The sequence below is a fragment of the Diabrotica virgifera genome, chromosome 2, assembly GCF_917563875.1.
Source record: "Diabrotica virgifera virgifera chromosome 2, PGI_DIABVI_V3a".
Lineage (NCBI taxonomy): Eukaryota > Metazoa > Arthropoda > Insecta > Coleoptera > Chrysomelidae > Diabrotica > Diabrotica virgifera.
The window spans coordinates 22,627,490-22,643,081 of NC_065444.1; the positions used below are offsets into that span (position 1 = coordinate 22,627,490).

Sequence of the window (15,592 nt, forward strand, 5' to 3'; positions counted from 1 at the left end):
CAACACGAAAATATTCTATATGGTCCACCATATTGTTCAGTAAAAAGTTACACCATTTTGAGCGTCCGGTTTGGGAGGGAGATGGGAGAGAAGCCGGTAAATTAGTAGTATTTTTACGTTTTTCGTCAATATTTCTAAAACTATGCTTTAGCGTAAACAATATTATATACAAAAATATTCTACATGAAAATTACAACAAAAAATGTTTTATACATAATTGTTATAAAATCAACGGTTCCAGAGTTACGGAGGGTGAAAAGTCGAGGTTTTCGATACTTTTTATATTTTTTGGGCAATATTTATGATATAACTATACCAAAAACCCAGACATCCAAAGTGAAAGTTATCCTCCAACACCAAATTGTTCTATATGGTCCACATAATGTTCAGGAAAAAGTCACACCATTTTGAGCGTCGGGTTTGGGGGGGGGAGAGGGGGGAGAAATCCGGTAAATATAAAAAGTATCGAAAACCTCCACTTTTCACCCTCTGTAACTCTGGAACCGTTGATTTTATAACAATTATGTATAGAACCTTTTTTGTTTTAAATTTTATGTAGAACATTTTTCTATAGAACATTCCTTACGCTAAAGCATAGTTTTAGAAATATTCACGAAAAACGTAAAAGAAATACTAATTTACCGACTTCTCCCCCATCTCCCCCCCCCCCAAACCGGACGCTCAAAATGGTGTAACTTTTTACTGAACAATATGTGGAGCATATAGAACAATTTGGTGTTGAAGGAAAACTTTTACTTTGGATGTCTGGGTTAGGCCTTTTTTTGGACCAATTATAATATACTACCTCCATAACTTTGGAACCGTTCATTTTAGAAGGGTTATGCATAGGGCCTTTTTTATTTCAAATTTAATGTAGAACAATTTTGTGTAGAGGGTGGTTAATGCTAAACCGCTTAGTTTTAGAAATATTGACGAAAAACTTAAAAAACTACGAATTTACAGATTTCTCCCCCCTCTCCCCCCAAACCCGACGCTCAAAATGGTGTGACTTTTTTCTGAACATTATGTGGACCATATAGAACAATTTGGTGTTGGAGGATAACTTTCACTTTGGATGTCTGGGTTTGGGTCTAACTATATCATACTAAGATGGAGATAATATGATCTTCGATTGGGTATCGATAAACGTCGTAGAACGTTGTAAATCGATTCGTCTATATATAATTGTGAACTTCTTTCTCAAGATTTGCAATTAAAGAAATATCCTCCGTTAACCATGTCCAGATTTTTTGCTATTGTTTTGTTTAACATAATTTTTCTGGGTACACAGGATTGCTAATACATATGCCATACAATAACAAAAGTTAACCAGTTTAACTATCAGTTTATCTATACTGTGCAATTCTCAGCTGAACTTAAAACTAAGAATCACGTTCCTAAAATGTTATGTGTATCCTGTATTCTGTATTACTATATAGATGTGAAACCTGGATCATGGAGGTCAATATGATGAACACATTAGAAGCCTTGGAGATGTTGTCATATCGTGGAATGCTTAAAGTCTTATGGGTTCTACGCATTTCAAACATAAAAGTCTTAAACAGAATAGGTCAAGGCGAAGGTGACTTGACGATGATAAAAAAGAGAAAACTCAAATACTTGGGCATGTAATGAGAGGTAGCAGATACTGGATGCCTATTTCAGTTAATGCTCAACGGAAAGATCAAGGGAAAAAGATGCATTGGCAGGAAGAAATATTCATGGCCCTGAAACCTTCGTCAATGGACTGGCTTGTCAGCAGATGAGTTGTTACTTGCTGCGCAAGATCGAGAACATCATCATCACCATCATTCAACCCGGATCTATCCACTGCTGGATATAGGTCTCCCTCAGTGTTCTCCATGTATTCCTGTTTTGTGCTGTTTCCATCCAATTTTTGCCGATCCGTTTTATGTCATCAGACCATCTGGTTGGCGGACGACCTCTACTTCGATATGTTTCTTGTCTTGGTCTCCAGTGTATTATTCGCTGTGTCCATCTATTATCTGACATTCTAGCTACGTGCTCCGCCCAGTTAAACTTAGGGGTTATAATTCTTTCTATGGCATCTACCCTAACAACACAAAACATTCCAGGAATGTACTACCAAAGTTCTATCAATATTTGAATGTCCTGGCCATTCAGTGAACATTCGGTGAACATCTGATTAAATTATTCCTGGAATGTTACCATAAGACATTCTGTGAACATACTACCAATGTTCCTATATTTTAAGCTGTCAAATAATAAATACTTATGATAACTACTATTAAATACTAACAGATATAACATTACTTATAACAGAAACTTGTGCAAAAACGAAGAGAGGCATTTATAATTATTCTTAATTGCGTTCATTTTCAAATTCGCCGCGCGTGTATTTGTCAGAATTTGTGAACGGCGCTTAGAGAGGGCATCACGTGACTAAAAACGACCAACGAGCACCGTGACCAACGTGGCTTCGCTTCGGCCATCTTGCCGTGCGTGTGCGTGGTAATGTTTGGTAAACGAAACGTGTATGTTTTTTGTTGTTTGTTTTGTTTTGTATTTGTGCTTGTATAGTGCATAAAATGTTGTCTTGTTCTCAACGAAGTTGCAGTAGCAGAAGCAATGTATTCTGCAGGAATAACGTTTCATACTAGGTTAGTATGCAAATTATGTAAACAAAGAAATAACCCCTATTTCAGAAAATTCTTTTTGAGTTTTTGCTAATGTATGCGTTTATAAACACGATGGTAGACCACGCACTATAATAGTACCAACTACATATAATGAATACACAGAATATAAAGATATTGTCGGTCCGCTAAACTCAGAGTCCCAGTACCACTGAGTCTCAGACACAACTGGCTAGTGATTTTAGTACATAATTTTGCAAATTTTACCAAAAAAAAAATTATTACTAAATAGTTAATAATTACTAAATAGTTAGTAATAGGGCTTTTCATTCACAGTCATTTGTTTCGAGCATCTATCATAATGTCTAATAATCAGTGTATATTAATATTATACACAGATTATACAACATATGACAGGAGCTGGAAACAAATGACAATCGATGAAAAGCCCTATTTTGGCAAAATTGGCCAAAAACAAAAAAATTACCTACTAAAATCACTAGGCAGTTGTGTCTGAGTTTAGCGAACCGACTATATTAATAAACAATTTCTAAGCTGTTTTACAATATTTTTGAGTTCATTAATCATATTTTTTATTTAAAACATAAATTCGTTAATAATGCTTAGTAATGCATATATTTGTATTTTTAGCTTTCCAGAAGATCCTGCGAAGAAGGCGTGAAGTATAGATCAGATTTGTTAATAGAGGAGTATGTTCAAAACATTTTTTAGAAAAAGATATTGACAGAACTTCACTTTCATCTGTTCATTGAGAGACTGTGCTGTTCCAATAGCTTATGTCACACAGGTAATATGCTTAACCTAATTAATAATACAGTCCGTACAATATAGATACCGTTGCACTTCATTTAATTATCTACATCAGAGATCTAAGTTGACGTTGTTTAATTATTTGATTAATATTCAATGTAAATAAATAAAAACATCAGAAATAGAAAACAAGAATTAAGTTATAATGTTACGTTAAAGTAAATAATAATAACAATAAATATAATAAAATAAATACTTATTTGTTTGTGAAAAAGCTATTTCTTTGTGGCATTTTTGTAATCAACTATTTTAATTGGGAAATAAGCCACAATTTACTTGAAAAAATAATTTTATTAAGGTTTCTACTTCCACATCGGACGTCATTGACAAAATACAAAATATTATTTATTATTTATTTAAATATTATTTAATATTTATTTTATTATTATTTATCCATATTATTACCTTTAAATAATATTTCTTCTGATTGTTAATTGTAAAGGATAGAAAAATTACCATTTATTTTAATTTTGTTTTAGAATCAGCTGAGAGAAGTGGTCTACAAAAAACCAGGAAGGAAACGGAATATGTGGCTACGAAAGGCAAAAGGTTTACAAAGCAAATGTGACACATTTTTTTATAGGAATATCAGTAAATTACATTAAAAGAATGTATGAAAAGATTTTGTGCAATAAAAATGTTTATATTTATCAAGGATGCATTATTTGGTATGGCCACATATCGTCAGTGATGTGACAATACCTCCTATCTGTTTTTTATGACATTTGTAAGAGAGACTAAACACTTGTTTGGGCCACCTCCTGTTTTCATATATTTTTTGACTTGTTTTGTAGTAAATTCAACTATCTATCCACTACAAAACAAGTCAAAACTTACATATGAAAACAGGAGGTGGCCTTAAAAAATGATTTTCGTCTCCTGCAAAACTCATGAAAAAACATATAGGAGGTATTGTCACATCACTGACGATATATTTTAGAGAATGTCTGAAAAATATACTGTGAATGTCCTACGAACATTCGCGGACATTCATGGAATGTTCCAACAAGACATTCAAGGAATGTTTAAAATGCTGACACAGCAATTTCCTGGGACTTTCCACGGACATTCGTGTGCTTTTGGGGACATTCCAGGAATATTTTCAATGTCCTGTGTGTACCTTCTAGGAACATTTCTGGAATGTTTTGTGTTATTAGGGTATCACTCCTGTTCTTCCATGGCTCTTTGTGTAACACAAATTTTATTTCTTCGAGATTGAGAACAGTATCGGCAAATTGTCAAGGAAGGAAACCCACGCTTAAAACTTGGGGACGATACTCAAAAGATGCCATACGATACTTACCTCTCTTACATCAACAAAGTTTGGATCTCCCAATTCCGGTCTTTTGGCGAATGCAAACTTGAATGTTTCTATAATCCTATGGTATGTTCGTAAGACATTTTCTTCCTCCATTAAACGAGATTCTTTAGTAAAATTGTATCCATCCAAAACGTTCAATATAAAACTTACAAGTGGACCAGAACCTGGAGCAGGAAAGGAATAGAATTGGTCGCCATTGTTTAAGGTTATATTGATTGGTTCCATCCATACTGCGCTAAAATATTTGAAAATTATCAAAACTGTCCAATATGTAGTTTTCTTTTAAATGTAAACAATAAGCAAAATGTTTTTTTTTTCTTCTTGACTGCATGGTTTTACAACTCTTCAAAATACAAATCTTCTATCGTTTGGTCTCTCAAAAAATACTGTCTTTAAGACTCTGTCTTCCTCTGATCTTACCACATGACTTGCCCATCTTCTATGGTTAGCTTTTATATGTCTGACCATGTTTTCAGTACCATACAGAGTCAACAATTAAACATTAAGAAGCCTTCTCCACTTTTCTGTCAATTCAGCTCTTTGAGAGCCAAAGTATTATTCTGAGAACCTTCCTTTCAAATATCAGCAGCTTATCTATTTCCTGCTAATGAACGGTCTATGTTTTACTTCTATATGTAACAGCTGGGCGAATAATTGACATGTAGATCTTAATATTGATGATAGGGAGTATAACGCTCTATTCCCCGCATCTATCCTTGCTGAGACATCTTTTCTATGTGGTTGTCATATGTAATTAACGCCCCCAGATATTTAAAAGTAAAATGTTTACAATACAAATAATTTTTTACGTGCTGTATGTGCTATATATTTGACTGATCATTAAGATCGCAGACAGATAAAATAGTGTACAAAATCTTACTTACTCATAACTTCTTAAATCTTCCGCAGAAATAGTACTATTTGTATTAACTATATCCTCAAGAACTAACTTTGATAATTCTCCTGTGTAAAAATCCTCTGGTCCATTCTTGGATAACATTTTAAGAAAATTACATAATTTTGTAGGTACTACTTTCTTACCAGGTCTTTTAAATTGCGTTTTATTATCAGAAAACCATTCCCTTAAAATTTGAGTATTAGAATTATGTGTGTGCGCCCTACACTAGTTTCTATTTTATTGTTACACATGCACAATGTGTTCATATAAAAACAATAGTAAAACACTATTAGTAAATATAGAAGAATAGATTTTTTGTTAAATACATTTTGGTGGGGTTCAAACAAGCATCAAAGATATTTACTAATACGCATATAAAATTATTAATATTTTGGTGAATATAAAAACAGATACAGTTGAGTCCCTGAATCTTTACCCGTGCGTCATCATTTAAAGCATACGATATAAGTCAATGATAAGTCGGAAATTGAAATTTACTAAACGCAACAGCAAGTCACTTACTGTCACTTGCTGTTGCCTTTAGTAAATTTCAATTTTCGACTTATCATCGACTTATTTCGTATGCTTTAAATGATGACGCACGGGTAAAGATTCAGGGAGTCAACTGTATAGAAAGTAAAAATAAAGGCCAATCAAAGTAGGTATTTGGCCTCAAAATCTTAGAATCGAAGTAAATTTTATCAGACCGTATCTTAGAAAATAGATATGTATATGTCACAAAGCGATATGTACAATTGGTATGAGATTGGAAATGCAATAGTGTTAAAGAAATATTTAAACGTATCGAAGTTCAGGTACTAGTCTGTTGAAATCCGCATGGTTACCGGTGCAAAGCAAAAACCGTCCCTGGCAAATTTTATACAACTGGGAGTTGTCAAAGAGGGTCCAGTTACCGATAACAGCATCCAGTTCTAGTCCCGACAAAGTTCCAGGAGGAACCACCTCTTAAGGAGGGGGAAATGTTACGCCAGCCTTTCCACGCCTCGTATCAAACATTCACGGAATCAGTCGAGAAGTTATTAAACACGAACTTCTATGACACACAAAATAGGGATAGATAGAGAGACAGCTTAAAAAGAGCAATATGAACCCCGGATGAAAGGCAAAATTCATAATGACACGCATCTGTCAGGATGTATAAATTGCAAGGAAGGACGAATACTTACTTTATCAATCCTTACCTAAGGTTTTCATCCCATTGAATATCTTTATTAAGAATCATAGAGTTATATTGATGTTGCCCAATGGTATATCCCTTTTCGCAAATATCTATAGTAGGTTGCACCAATTCTTCCCATCGTAACTTGCCAAATTTTTGATGAGCTCTTAAATAACCCTTTATTTCTCCAGGTATAGCAATCATTACGCTATCTAGAAAGATGATGAATTTTAAAGGAGTAGGTATTTTACATTATTTACAAATAATTATTAGATATTTACAAATACAAAAATATGCAATTTTCTGGATATGCCAATATTCCAGAAGGGACAGAAATCGACATCATAATAAAAGGGGAAGAAATACAATAGTAATACACACGAAAGGTAAAACAAGTAAGGAACTTTTTATGCATATCACAAAAGGAAATGCAAAAGAAAAGAAGTTAAAAAGATCATCAAAAATAATCATCAAACGAAAGAAATTAAAGAAGACATCACTGTAGATGAACACACCTTATTGGGAAAATTTAAATACAGTCGAACCTGCTTATTGGAATAGCCTTCGTGCCAAGCAAAAATATTCCTATAGCCGGGATATTCTAATAAACGATCAGTGGTGGCTAGTAGAAATAAATGTACCGAATATACGTCATAATAGTACAACACACTTAGTACATGTACATACAATGTATGTATTACATATGTATATGGTATTATTTCTTTTTATGTCAATAACACAGTACCTACTGTAACTATTTCTTATTTTATTAAAACACCAAACTACATTATCTGTGCATGCATACACAAATAAGTATGAAATGTATGCAATATGTAGATATAGGTATACACATTCTCTTATTAACATACACACAACACGCTTACTTTTTTTCTGAAAAAATAATTGGTAATCTGAGACTTATTTTTTTGTTACATAAAATATTAGTCACTTGCTGCTGTAAAACATAATAATTAAAAATTGACATTGGTTTTACCCCCAGAAAACTTTTTATAATACATATTATAAAGCGGTTATTATGTAGAAGCGGTTATGACTTCTAAATTAACTGTTTCTAAAAATCTTAATAGACAACGACGAGGGTGGTTGGTGAGCAATACGAATATTTACACGAATGAAAAAGTACCTACTTTATGATCGGTAACTATTTGGCGGAGGGTAGAATTGGTGCCCATAGTAAGTAAATAAAGTATTTATTATCGAATATCCATTATATAAACCAGAAATCATTTAAATTTGTAGAAAATAGTACATAAAAAGTTTTTGTTTACTTGAAAAATATTCTATTAAGCGGTACTATTTAAATATTAATTTAAAATTATACTTTTTAACGTAATATCTGAGCACTATATTAATTAATTCCTATTGTAAAACAGCGTCAGTCATAGTAATAAAAAGAAAAAATAGCTGTTAACCACAATAAGAACAGAAATGGATTGTTGCAAATATAGTTAAGGGAAAAGTGAAGAAAAACGGGAACCAGGATGGCGAAGGATTTTCTGGCTGAAAAATATTTGTACGTCGATCAACACAAAAACACACATCTTTTCAGAGCAGCAGTGTGCAAAGTGCAGATTGTCATGATAGTCGCTAACATTAGAAACGGATAGGCACTCCAAGAAGAAGAATAGTAAATGACAGAGATGCCATTCAACTGGAATAATGGCTTAAGGTGATACAGTAACGATCAACAGGTAGCAAAAACGCGTTCCAAGATTGCGGCTGTAATTTTGAATATTTTTTAGAGATATTTGGCAGAAAATTTGAGAGCAGAGATATTTGGCATAGTAGAAAAAATATGTTGGAACATGAAAGGAAGCCCTAATACAATTTGGAGAAAAATGGCCAGTAGTATTAGAGAGACTGCTATTGAAATACTTGGGAAAACGTCAGGAAAAAAGTTTGAGGATAAAGAGACTTGGTGGTGGTCAAACGAAGTACAAGGAAAAATAAAAGAGAAGAGAAAATTATATAAAAAGTGGCAAGAAACCAGATCCGACATAGATCTTCAAAACTATATGGTGGCGAAAAAGGAAGCGAAAGTAGCAGTAGCAAAAGCCAAAGCAGAAGCGTATTCAAACCTATACGATCAACTTGATACCAGGGAAGGCGAAACGAAGATATATAAAATAGCCAAACAGAGAGCAAAGAAAGCAAAAGATTTTAATCAGATTAGACGTATCCTAGATGAAAATAATAAAATACTAGTTCACGAAAGGGAAGTCAAAAAGAGATGGAGAAAGTACTTTGACAGCTTATTAAATGAAGAATTTGACAGACAGCCTGTAGAGTCAACGGAGACAGTAGCAGCAATGGTCACCAAAATAACCAACGAGGAAGTGGCTCAAGCGCTTCAAAAAATAAAGAAAGGAAAAGCGGTAGGACCAGATGATATTCCTGGGGAAGTATGGAGAGCATTGGGAGAGACAGGAACAAGGTGGCTAACAGGTCTATTTAATAGAATTATGGAAGTCGGAAAAATGCCAGACGAATGGAGAAGCAGTATACTGGTACCTGTTTACAAAAACAAGGGAGATATACAACAATGTACAAACTACAGGGCTATAAAACTGCTTAGCCACACCATGAAAATATGGGAAAGAGTAATTGACAGACGGATACGTGAAGAGACCGAAATATCCGAGAATCAATTTGGCTTTATGCAGGGTAGATCAACAACAGATGCAATTTTCATTATAAGGCAGTTGATGGAAAAATACAGGAGTAAAGAAACAAACGCTCATATGGTATTCATTGATCTTGAGAAAGCATATGATAGAGTTCCTCGAGAGATTCTGTGGTGGGCACTCAATAAGAAAGGAGTCCCTGGTGAATATGTAAAGATTGTGAGGGATATGTATGAGGGAGTAACGACTAGTGTTAGGACAGGTGTGGGAGAAACTGATAAATTTCATGTGAAAGTAGGACTGCACCAAGGTTCTGTGCTTAGTCCGTATTTATTCTCATTAGTTTTGGACCAGATAACAACGAAACTACAGGGTAACATTCCATGGTGCTTAATGTATGCTGATGATGTCGTGTTAGTAGGAAATAGTGAAAGAGACTTAGAACAAAAACTGGAAAAGTGGAGACAAGCTCTGGAGGAAAAAGGTTTAAAACTTAGTAGGACAAAAACAGAGTATTTGGAATGTTCATTTGAAGATGGAGCTACTACAAATAAAATGGTATCTTTGGATGGTGAAATGATTGTGAAAAGCAATAGTTTTAAGTACCTAGGATCGGTATTACAGAGTAATGGAGAAATAGATGGAGATGCATGCAGTAGAATTAGGGCTGGATGGATGAAGTGGAAAGAAGCGAGTGGTGTGTTGTGTGACAGAAAAATTCCAATGAAGCTGAAGGGAAAATTCTATAAAACAGCCATAAGACCGGCTATGATGTACGGAACTGAATGTTGGGCAGTGAAAAAGAAAGAGGAACAACGAATGCATGTGGCGGAAATGAGAATGCTTAGATGGATGAGTGGAGTGACAAGGAAGGATAAAATTAGAAATGAGTATATTAGGGGAAGTCTAGGTGTGGCACCAATTGATGCCAAAATGAGAGAGCATAGGTTAAGATGGTTTGGTCATGTTCAACGTCGAGACGTTAATCACCCAATACGAAGAATAGCTGAAGTGCAGATTCCTGGAAGGAATAGGAGAGGAAGACCAAAGAAGACCTGGGGGGAGGCGATAAGGCAGGACATGTTGGTAAAGGGGATTAACATTGATATGACCCAAGACAGAATTGTGTGGAGAAATGCAATTAGGGAAGCCGACCCCGCATAGGGATAAGGCAAAGAGAATGATGATGATTTTAGAGATATTTGGCACACGTATTCGTAATATAATAAAGAATGGCGGTACAGAGCCCAATTTGAAAAATATATTAATATGTGGAAATTACTCTGTAATTAAATACAATATTAAAAAAACGAGCCTGTACCGCCATTAAGAAGAACAAAAAAATACACTTTCTTCAAATAAACTTTTTTATCCGATGCCTAGATTTTGTGTCATTTTGGAACTACTAAAAATTTTTATTTCATTAGTAGTTCCAAAATGACACAAAATCTAGGCATCGGATAAAAAGTTTATTTGAAGAAAGTGTATTTTTTTGTTCTTCTTAATGGCGGTACAGGCTCGTTTTTTTAATATTGTATTTAATTACAGAGTCATTTCTACATAATAATATATTTTTCAAATTGGGCTCTGTACCGCTATTCTTTATTATATTACGAATAAGTGTGCCAAATATCTCGAAAAAATATTCAAAATTACAGCCGCAATCTTAGAACGCGTTTTCGCTACCTGTTGATCGCTACTGTTTCCTCTTAAGACCGTTATAGTAAAATTATTATTGACTATTCATTTATTACACAATGTGTTAGGATTAATACTTACTATTCACTGGATCTCCATCATTCATAAATTTATCCGACATCATATTGGAAGGAGCTTTCTCTCTAGCATTTAAACAGTACACTTTTTTTTCGTCGTTTTTAAAAATTGTCATAAAAAAGCCCCCACCAACTCCAGCACTTTGCATGTTGACTACTGAGTTGCATATTAATGCGCCAATGGATGCGTCAACTGCCGAACCATTTTTCTTAAGGACATCCCTTAAAAATTAGAAGAAAAAATCAAATATCCTTCTTTTTCGTATAATATAGGTACATATATACAGTGAGCTGGAATAAGTGTTACCCCCCTTATTAGCTTATTTATTTTTAACATATAAGCAAAATGCTCGGACAGGTCGATTTTTAAAATGATCATAGTATATTACAGCATCAATGTTTCGAACTTTATTCGATCCCTCTTCAGGTGACAGGCACAATGATTTTTTTAAATGGGAAAGAACATCATGTGACACCTCATTTCAAAGCTTTTTAAATACTGATTGCAAAAATGTATAATACATTAATCTTTTTTGAGAGCGTAGGCGCCAAATTTCGAACGCATTAATTTTTTGCAAATCTTGAGGAAATTAATAAGCATTTTTGAAAAATTTAAACGCAGAATGAAAGACTACATTATCACCGAGGGCTAAAAGTCCTTTAAAATAAACAAAAATTTTCTTTGAATGATATATTTGAAATTAAAAATCAGACCAAATTTTCTCTTTTTTCACCCCTGTGACTTATTAAAATAATCATTATAGAAGTTCTCAGGGACCTTCGACCCTCGATAATACTGTAATCTTTCACTCTGCTTTTAAATTTTTCAAAAATACTTATTAGTTTTCTCAGGATTCGAAAAAAATGACCACTTTTAAAAAGAATTCGACCGAAATTTTGCTTCTACGCTCTCAAAAAGGATTAAAGTATTATACATTTTTGTAAGCTTTTAAATGAGGTGTCACATGATGTACCTACTTTCCCATTTAAAAAAAATCAAAGTTATGCCTGTCACCTGAAAAGGAATCGCGTAAAGTTCGACACATTGATGCTATAATATACTATGATTATTTTAAAAATTGACCTGTCCGAGCGTTTTGCAAAATAAATAAGTTAATAAGGGGGCGGGGGGGGGGGGGGGTAACACTTATTCCTGTGCACTGAGAGATCTTTCAAGAGCAGACGTATTGTTCCCGTATTTAAATGGTGTGTATTGTCATGTGTCAAATTTGGGGCAAAAGATCTATAATAGATCTATAAATGTGTAAATCGCTAATATTCTGTCCGCTAAAACACTGGTATGCAGAGTACCAAGAGCTGTTGTCTTCTATGGATACTATAGAAGAATGCTTTTGCGTCAGTTCCCTGGAGGCCTTGAATGAGAATGCTTTCCGGAAGATGATCAAAAGAGGGGCGGAACTGCCTAATCAATAGGACAATAATAGATTTAAATAAAAAAAGACAGCATTAATAATATAAGTGTAGGTCTGAAGCAGGGGTATGTCTTAACACATACTCTTCCGGCGATTTTTCCCTGTATTATGAGGTGGAGAAGGCTATACCGCTCTGGATGTCTCATTACATGGCCGAAATATTGTAACTTTCGAATTCAAATATTGTAACTTTCGAATATAAAAATCAAAAAATATTTATAAATACCTATGAAGTACAATACATCTCAGAGATACTACTCATGCCTTCTATTACCTTCCAATTTTTGCACATGGAGCAGCATCACTAACGACAGCAGCTTTTTCAAAAAACTCCATCCTTGTTTCAGAAAATGGTAGAGGCTTCTTTGGATCTGGGATAAACTTCTGACGTTCCTCAGCGCTAAATACTGATTGTGGATAAAACTTAACATAACATAATACAGATGCGATCAAAATTACTGATGTAATTAATACGTCAGTTTTGCGATAGTTGGTCATCCTAAAATTAAAGAAATTTTTTTTGGAAATGAATGTATACTACGTAATGTATTTCTAAAATAAACAAAATTTGACGAAACTCGGAATGATCGTAATATAAATATATTTGATTTTTTTGGCAGGTAGCTCCAATTTGTAATACATATTGTTTCTTTTTTTTATATAATATTAGGTATGTCAGATTTAATCTTGCCAGATAAATACCGCTGAGAATTTCGTTGGCGAGGTCAAAAACATCATAATTAAGGCCGATATTCTGCGATAATAATCTAACTAATCAATCAGGTTGATGTTCTTGTAAATGATTTTACATAATATTATTACGCCCGCACCGTTCCAGCAGGTAGTGTAGTCTCCGAAAAACCTGATTTTACAAAGAGTTGTCTGATACTATACGCTCCGGACAGTATGAATTGTTCATATTTAAAACCATTAAAATCAATATTTTTCGGAAACGAAACGCTACGTGCTGGAACGGTGCGGGCATGATAATATGTAAAATCCTTTAGAGGTTGAAGTCTTAAGCAAGAATCATATTATCATGCCCGTACCGTTCCAGCACGTAGCGTAGTCTCCGAAAAACCTGATTTTACAAAGAGTTGTCTGATACTATACGCTCCGGACAGTATGAATTGTTCATATTTAAAACCATTAAAATCAATATTTTTCGGAAACGAAACGCTACGTGCTGGAACGGTGTGGGCATGATAATATGTAAAATCCTTTAGAGGTTGAAGTCTTAAGCAAGAATCATATTATCATGCCCGTACCGTTCCAGCACGTAGCGTAGTCTCCGAAAAACCTGATTTAACAAAGAGTTGTCTGATACTATACGCTCCGGACAGTATGAATTGTTCATATTTAAAACCATTAAAATCAATATTTTTCGGAAACGAAACGCTACGTGCTGGAACGGTGCAGGCATGATAATATATAAAATCCTTTAGAGGTTGAAGTCTTAAGCAAGAATAATATTATCATGCCCGTACCGTTTCAGCACGTAGCGTAGTCCCCGAAAAACCTGATTTTACAAAGAGTTGTCTGATACTATACGCTCCGGACAGTATGAATTTTTCATATTTAAAACCATTAAAATCAATATTTTTCGGGAACGAAACGCTACGTGCTGGAATGGTGCGGGCATGATAATATGTAAAATCCTTTAGAGGTTGAAGTCTTAAGCAAGAATCATATTATCATGCCCGTACCGTTCCAGCACGTAGCGTAGTCTCTGAAAAATCTGATTTTACAAAGAGTTGTCTGATACTATACGCTCCGGACAGTATGAATAATTGTTCATATTTAAAACCATTAAAATCAGTAGTTTTCGGAAAGGAAACGCTACGTGCTGGAACGGTACGGGCATGATAATATGATTCTTGCTTTATAGTGGCTGCAGTAAAATCATTAGGTTGTTATCGATGGTTATGTTTAAAATTTATGTCGAAGACATAAATAAAATATTACATGATCAAGATGATGACATTTAGTCCAGGCTGGATTTATTTTGAATTGATGTACTTTGTATAAATAATCAGGAAATCAGGATAAATGTGCTAGTCGTAAGCCTTGTGGTGCTTAATTTTGTATGTAACAAAATTTGAAAAAAATATAAAATTTTTACTACAAACAAAAAATATAGCAGGTAAAGGTTTGGTTTTTCAATTTTACATAGCACAATTTTACATTTGCAACTAATATTTTTAATAATGAGTCAGGCAGAAAATCTGCTCTGTATGAATAGTCCCGGAGCCATTTTGGAAATATCCTCGAAAGAAGTGTTGCTCAGCTGTTTGTTGAGTGGGTGACAGCATGGAAAGTTGGTAGTTCTTATTTTGGCAGCCTTTTTTAAAACATATTATATCTAATTTTATTTAACTTTAAGTCGCTTTTTGGGTATTGTTTGGCATTGCACATACAATGCGGAATTTTGCTACCGATACGTTTTATTTATTCTTTTGTTGCATTTTATCGTTAAAAATAGTGACTTCTTGTAATAGACAATAGACTATTATTTTTGTTAAAAAATTTATATTATTTGTTGACAATAACGTTACAGTATTCTTTTTCCCTTGATAGAAAAAAGCTGGTGTCACAACTGGAAAATGAATGCAAAAAGTACACTTTTTAAGTAAGCCTTCATGGATTATTTCTTCATAAGGTTGTTTAGTTTAAGGTTGTTTAATTTTAAAAACGTCATTTCCAAATAAAAATATATTTTCAACTTTAATAAATTAATAATAATCATTTTAAAACTCCTGAAATAAATTAATTTTAATATGTAAATTGTTTTTTCTACAACCGTGTTAAAAATGCAATTTTTAGCACTCCATAGGAGCGTTAAAAATGCTACTTTAAATGCTACTTTAAAGCACTATAGTTGATTTTTTAAC

General features: G+C 33.8%; 2 protein-coding genes and 1 long non-coding RNA gene across 3 annotated transcripts in view; 2 read left to right on the top strand and 1 right to left on the bottom strand.

Annotated features, from left to right (window-relative positions):
- Positions 1 to 15,592, top strand: part of LOC114333569 (myosin regulatory light chain 2) — a 49,310-nt gene that overhangs the window by 19,837 nt on the left and 13,881 nt on the right. The window lies entirely within an intron of this gene.
- LOC114333568 (glutathione hydrolase 1 proenzyme-like) overlaps positions 1 to 15,592 on the bottom strand; it is a 30,559-nt gene that overhangs the window by 10,244 nt on the left and 4,723 nt on the right. Inside the window, exons 2-6 of the mRNA XM_028283461.2 lie at positions 12,976 to 13,200; positions 11,273 to 11,490; positions 6,871 to 7,060; positions 5,655 to 5,852; positions 4,753 to 5,005 (exon numbers count right to left, since the gene is read on the bottom strand). Coding sequence (XP_028139262.2) covers positions 4,753 to 5,005; positions 5,655 to 5,852; positions 6,871 to 7,060; positions 11,273 to 11,490; positions 12,976 to 13,200 — 1,084 coding nt within the window. The remainder of the gene's footprint in view (positions 1 to 4,752; positions 5,006 to 5,654; positions 5,853 to 6,870; positions 7,061 to 11,272; positions 11,491 to 12,975; positions 13,201 to 15,592) is intronic.
- On the top strand, positions 1,096 to 4,099 carry LOC126879986 (uncharacterized). Its single transcript, XR_007696365.1, has 2 exons — positions 1,096 to 3,426; positions 3,929 to 4,099. It is a non-coding gene; the product is annotated as an uncharacterized LOC126879986 (long non-coding RNA).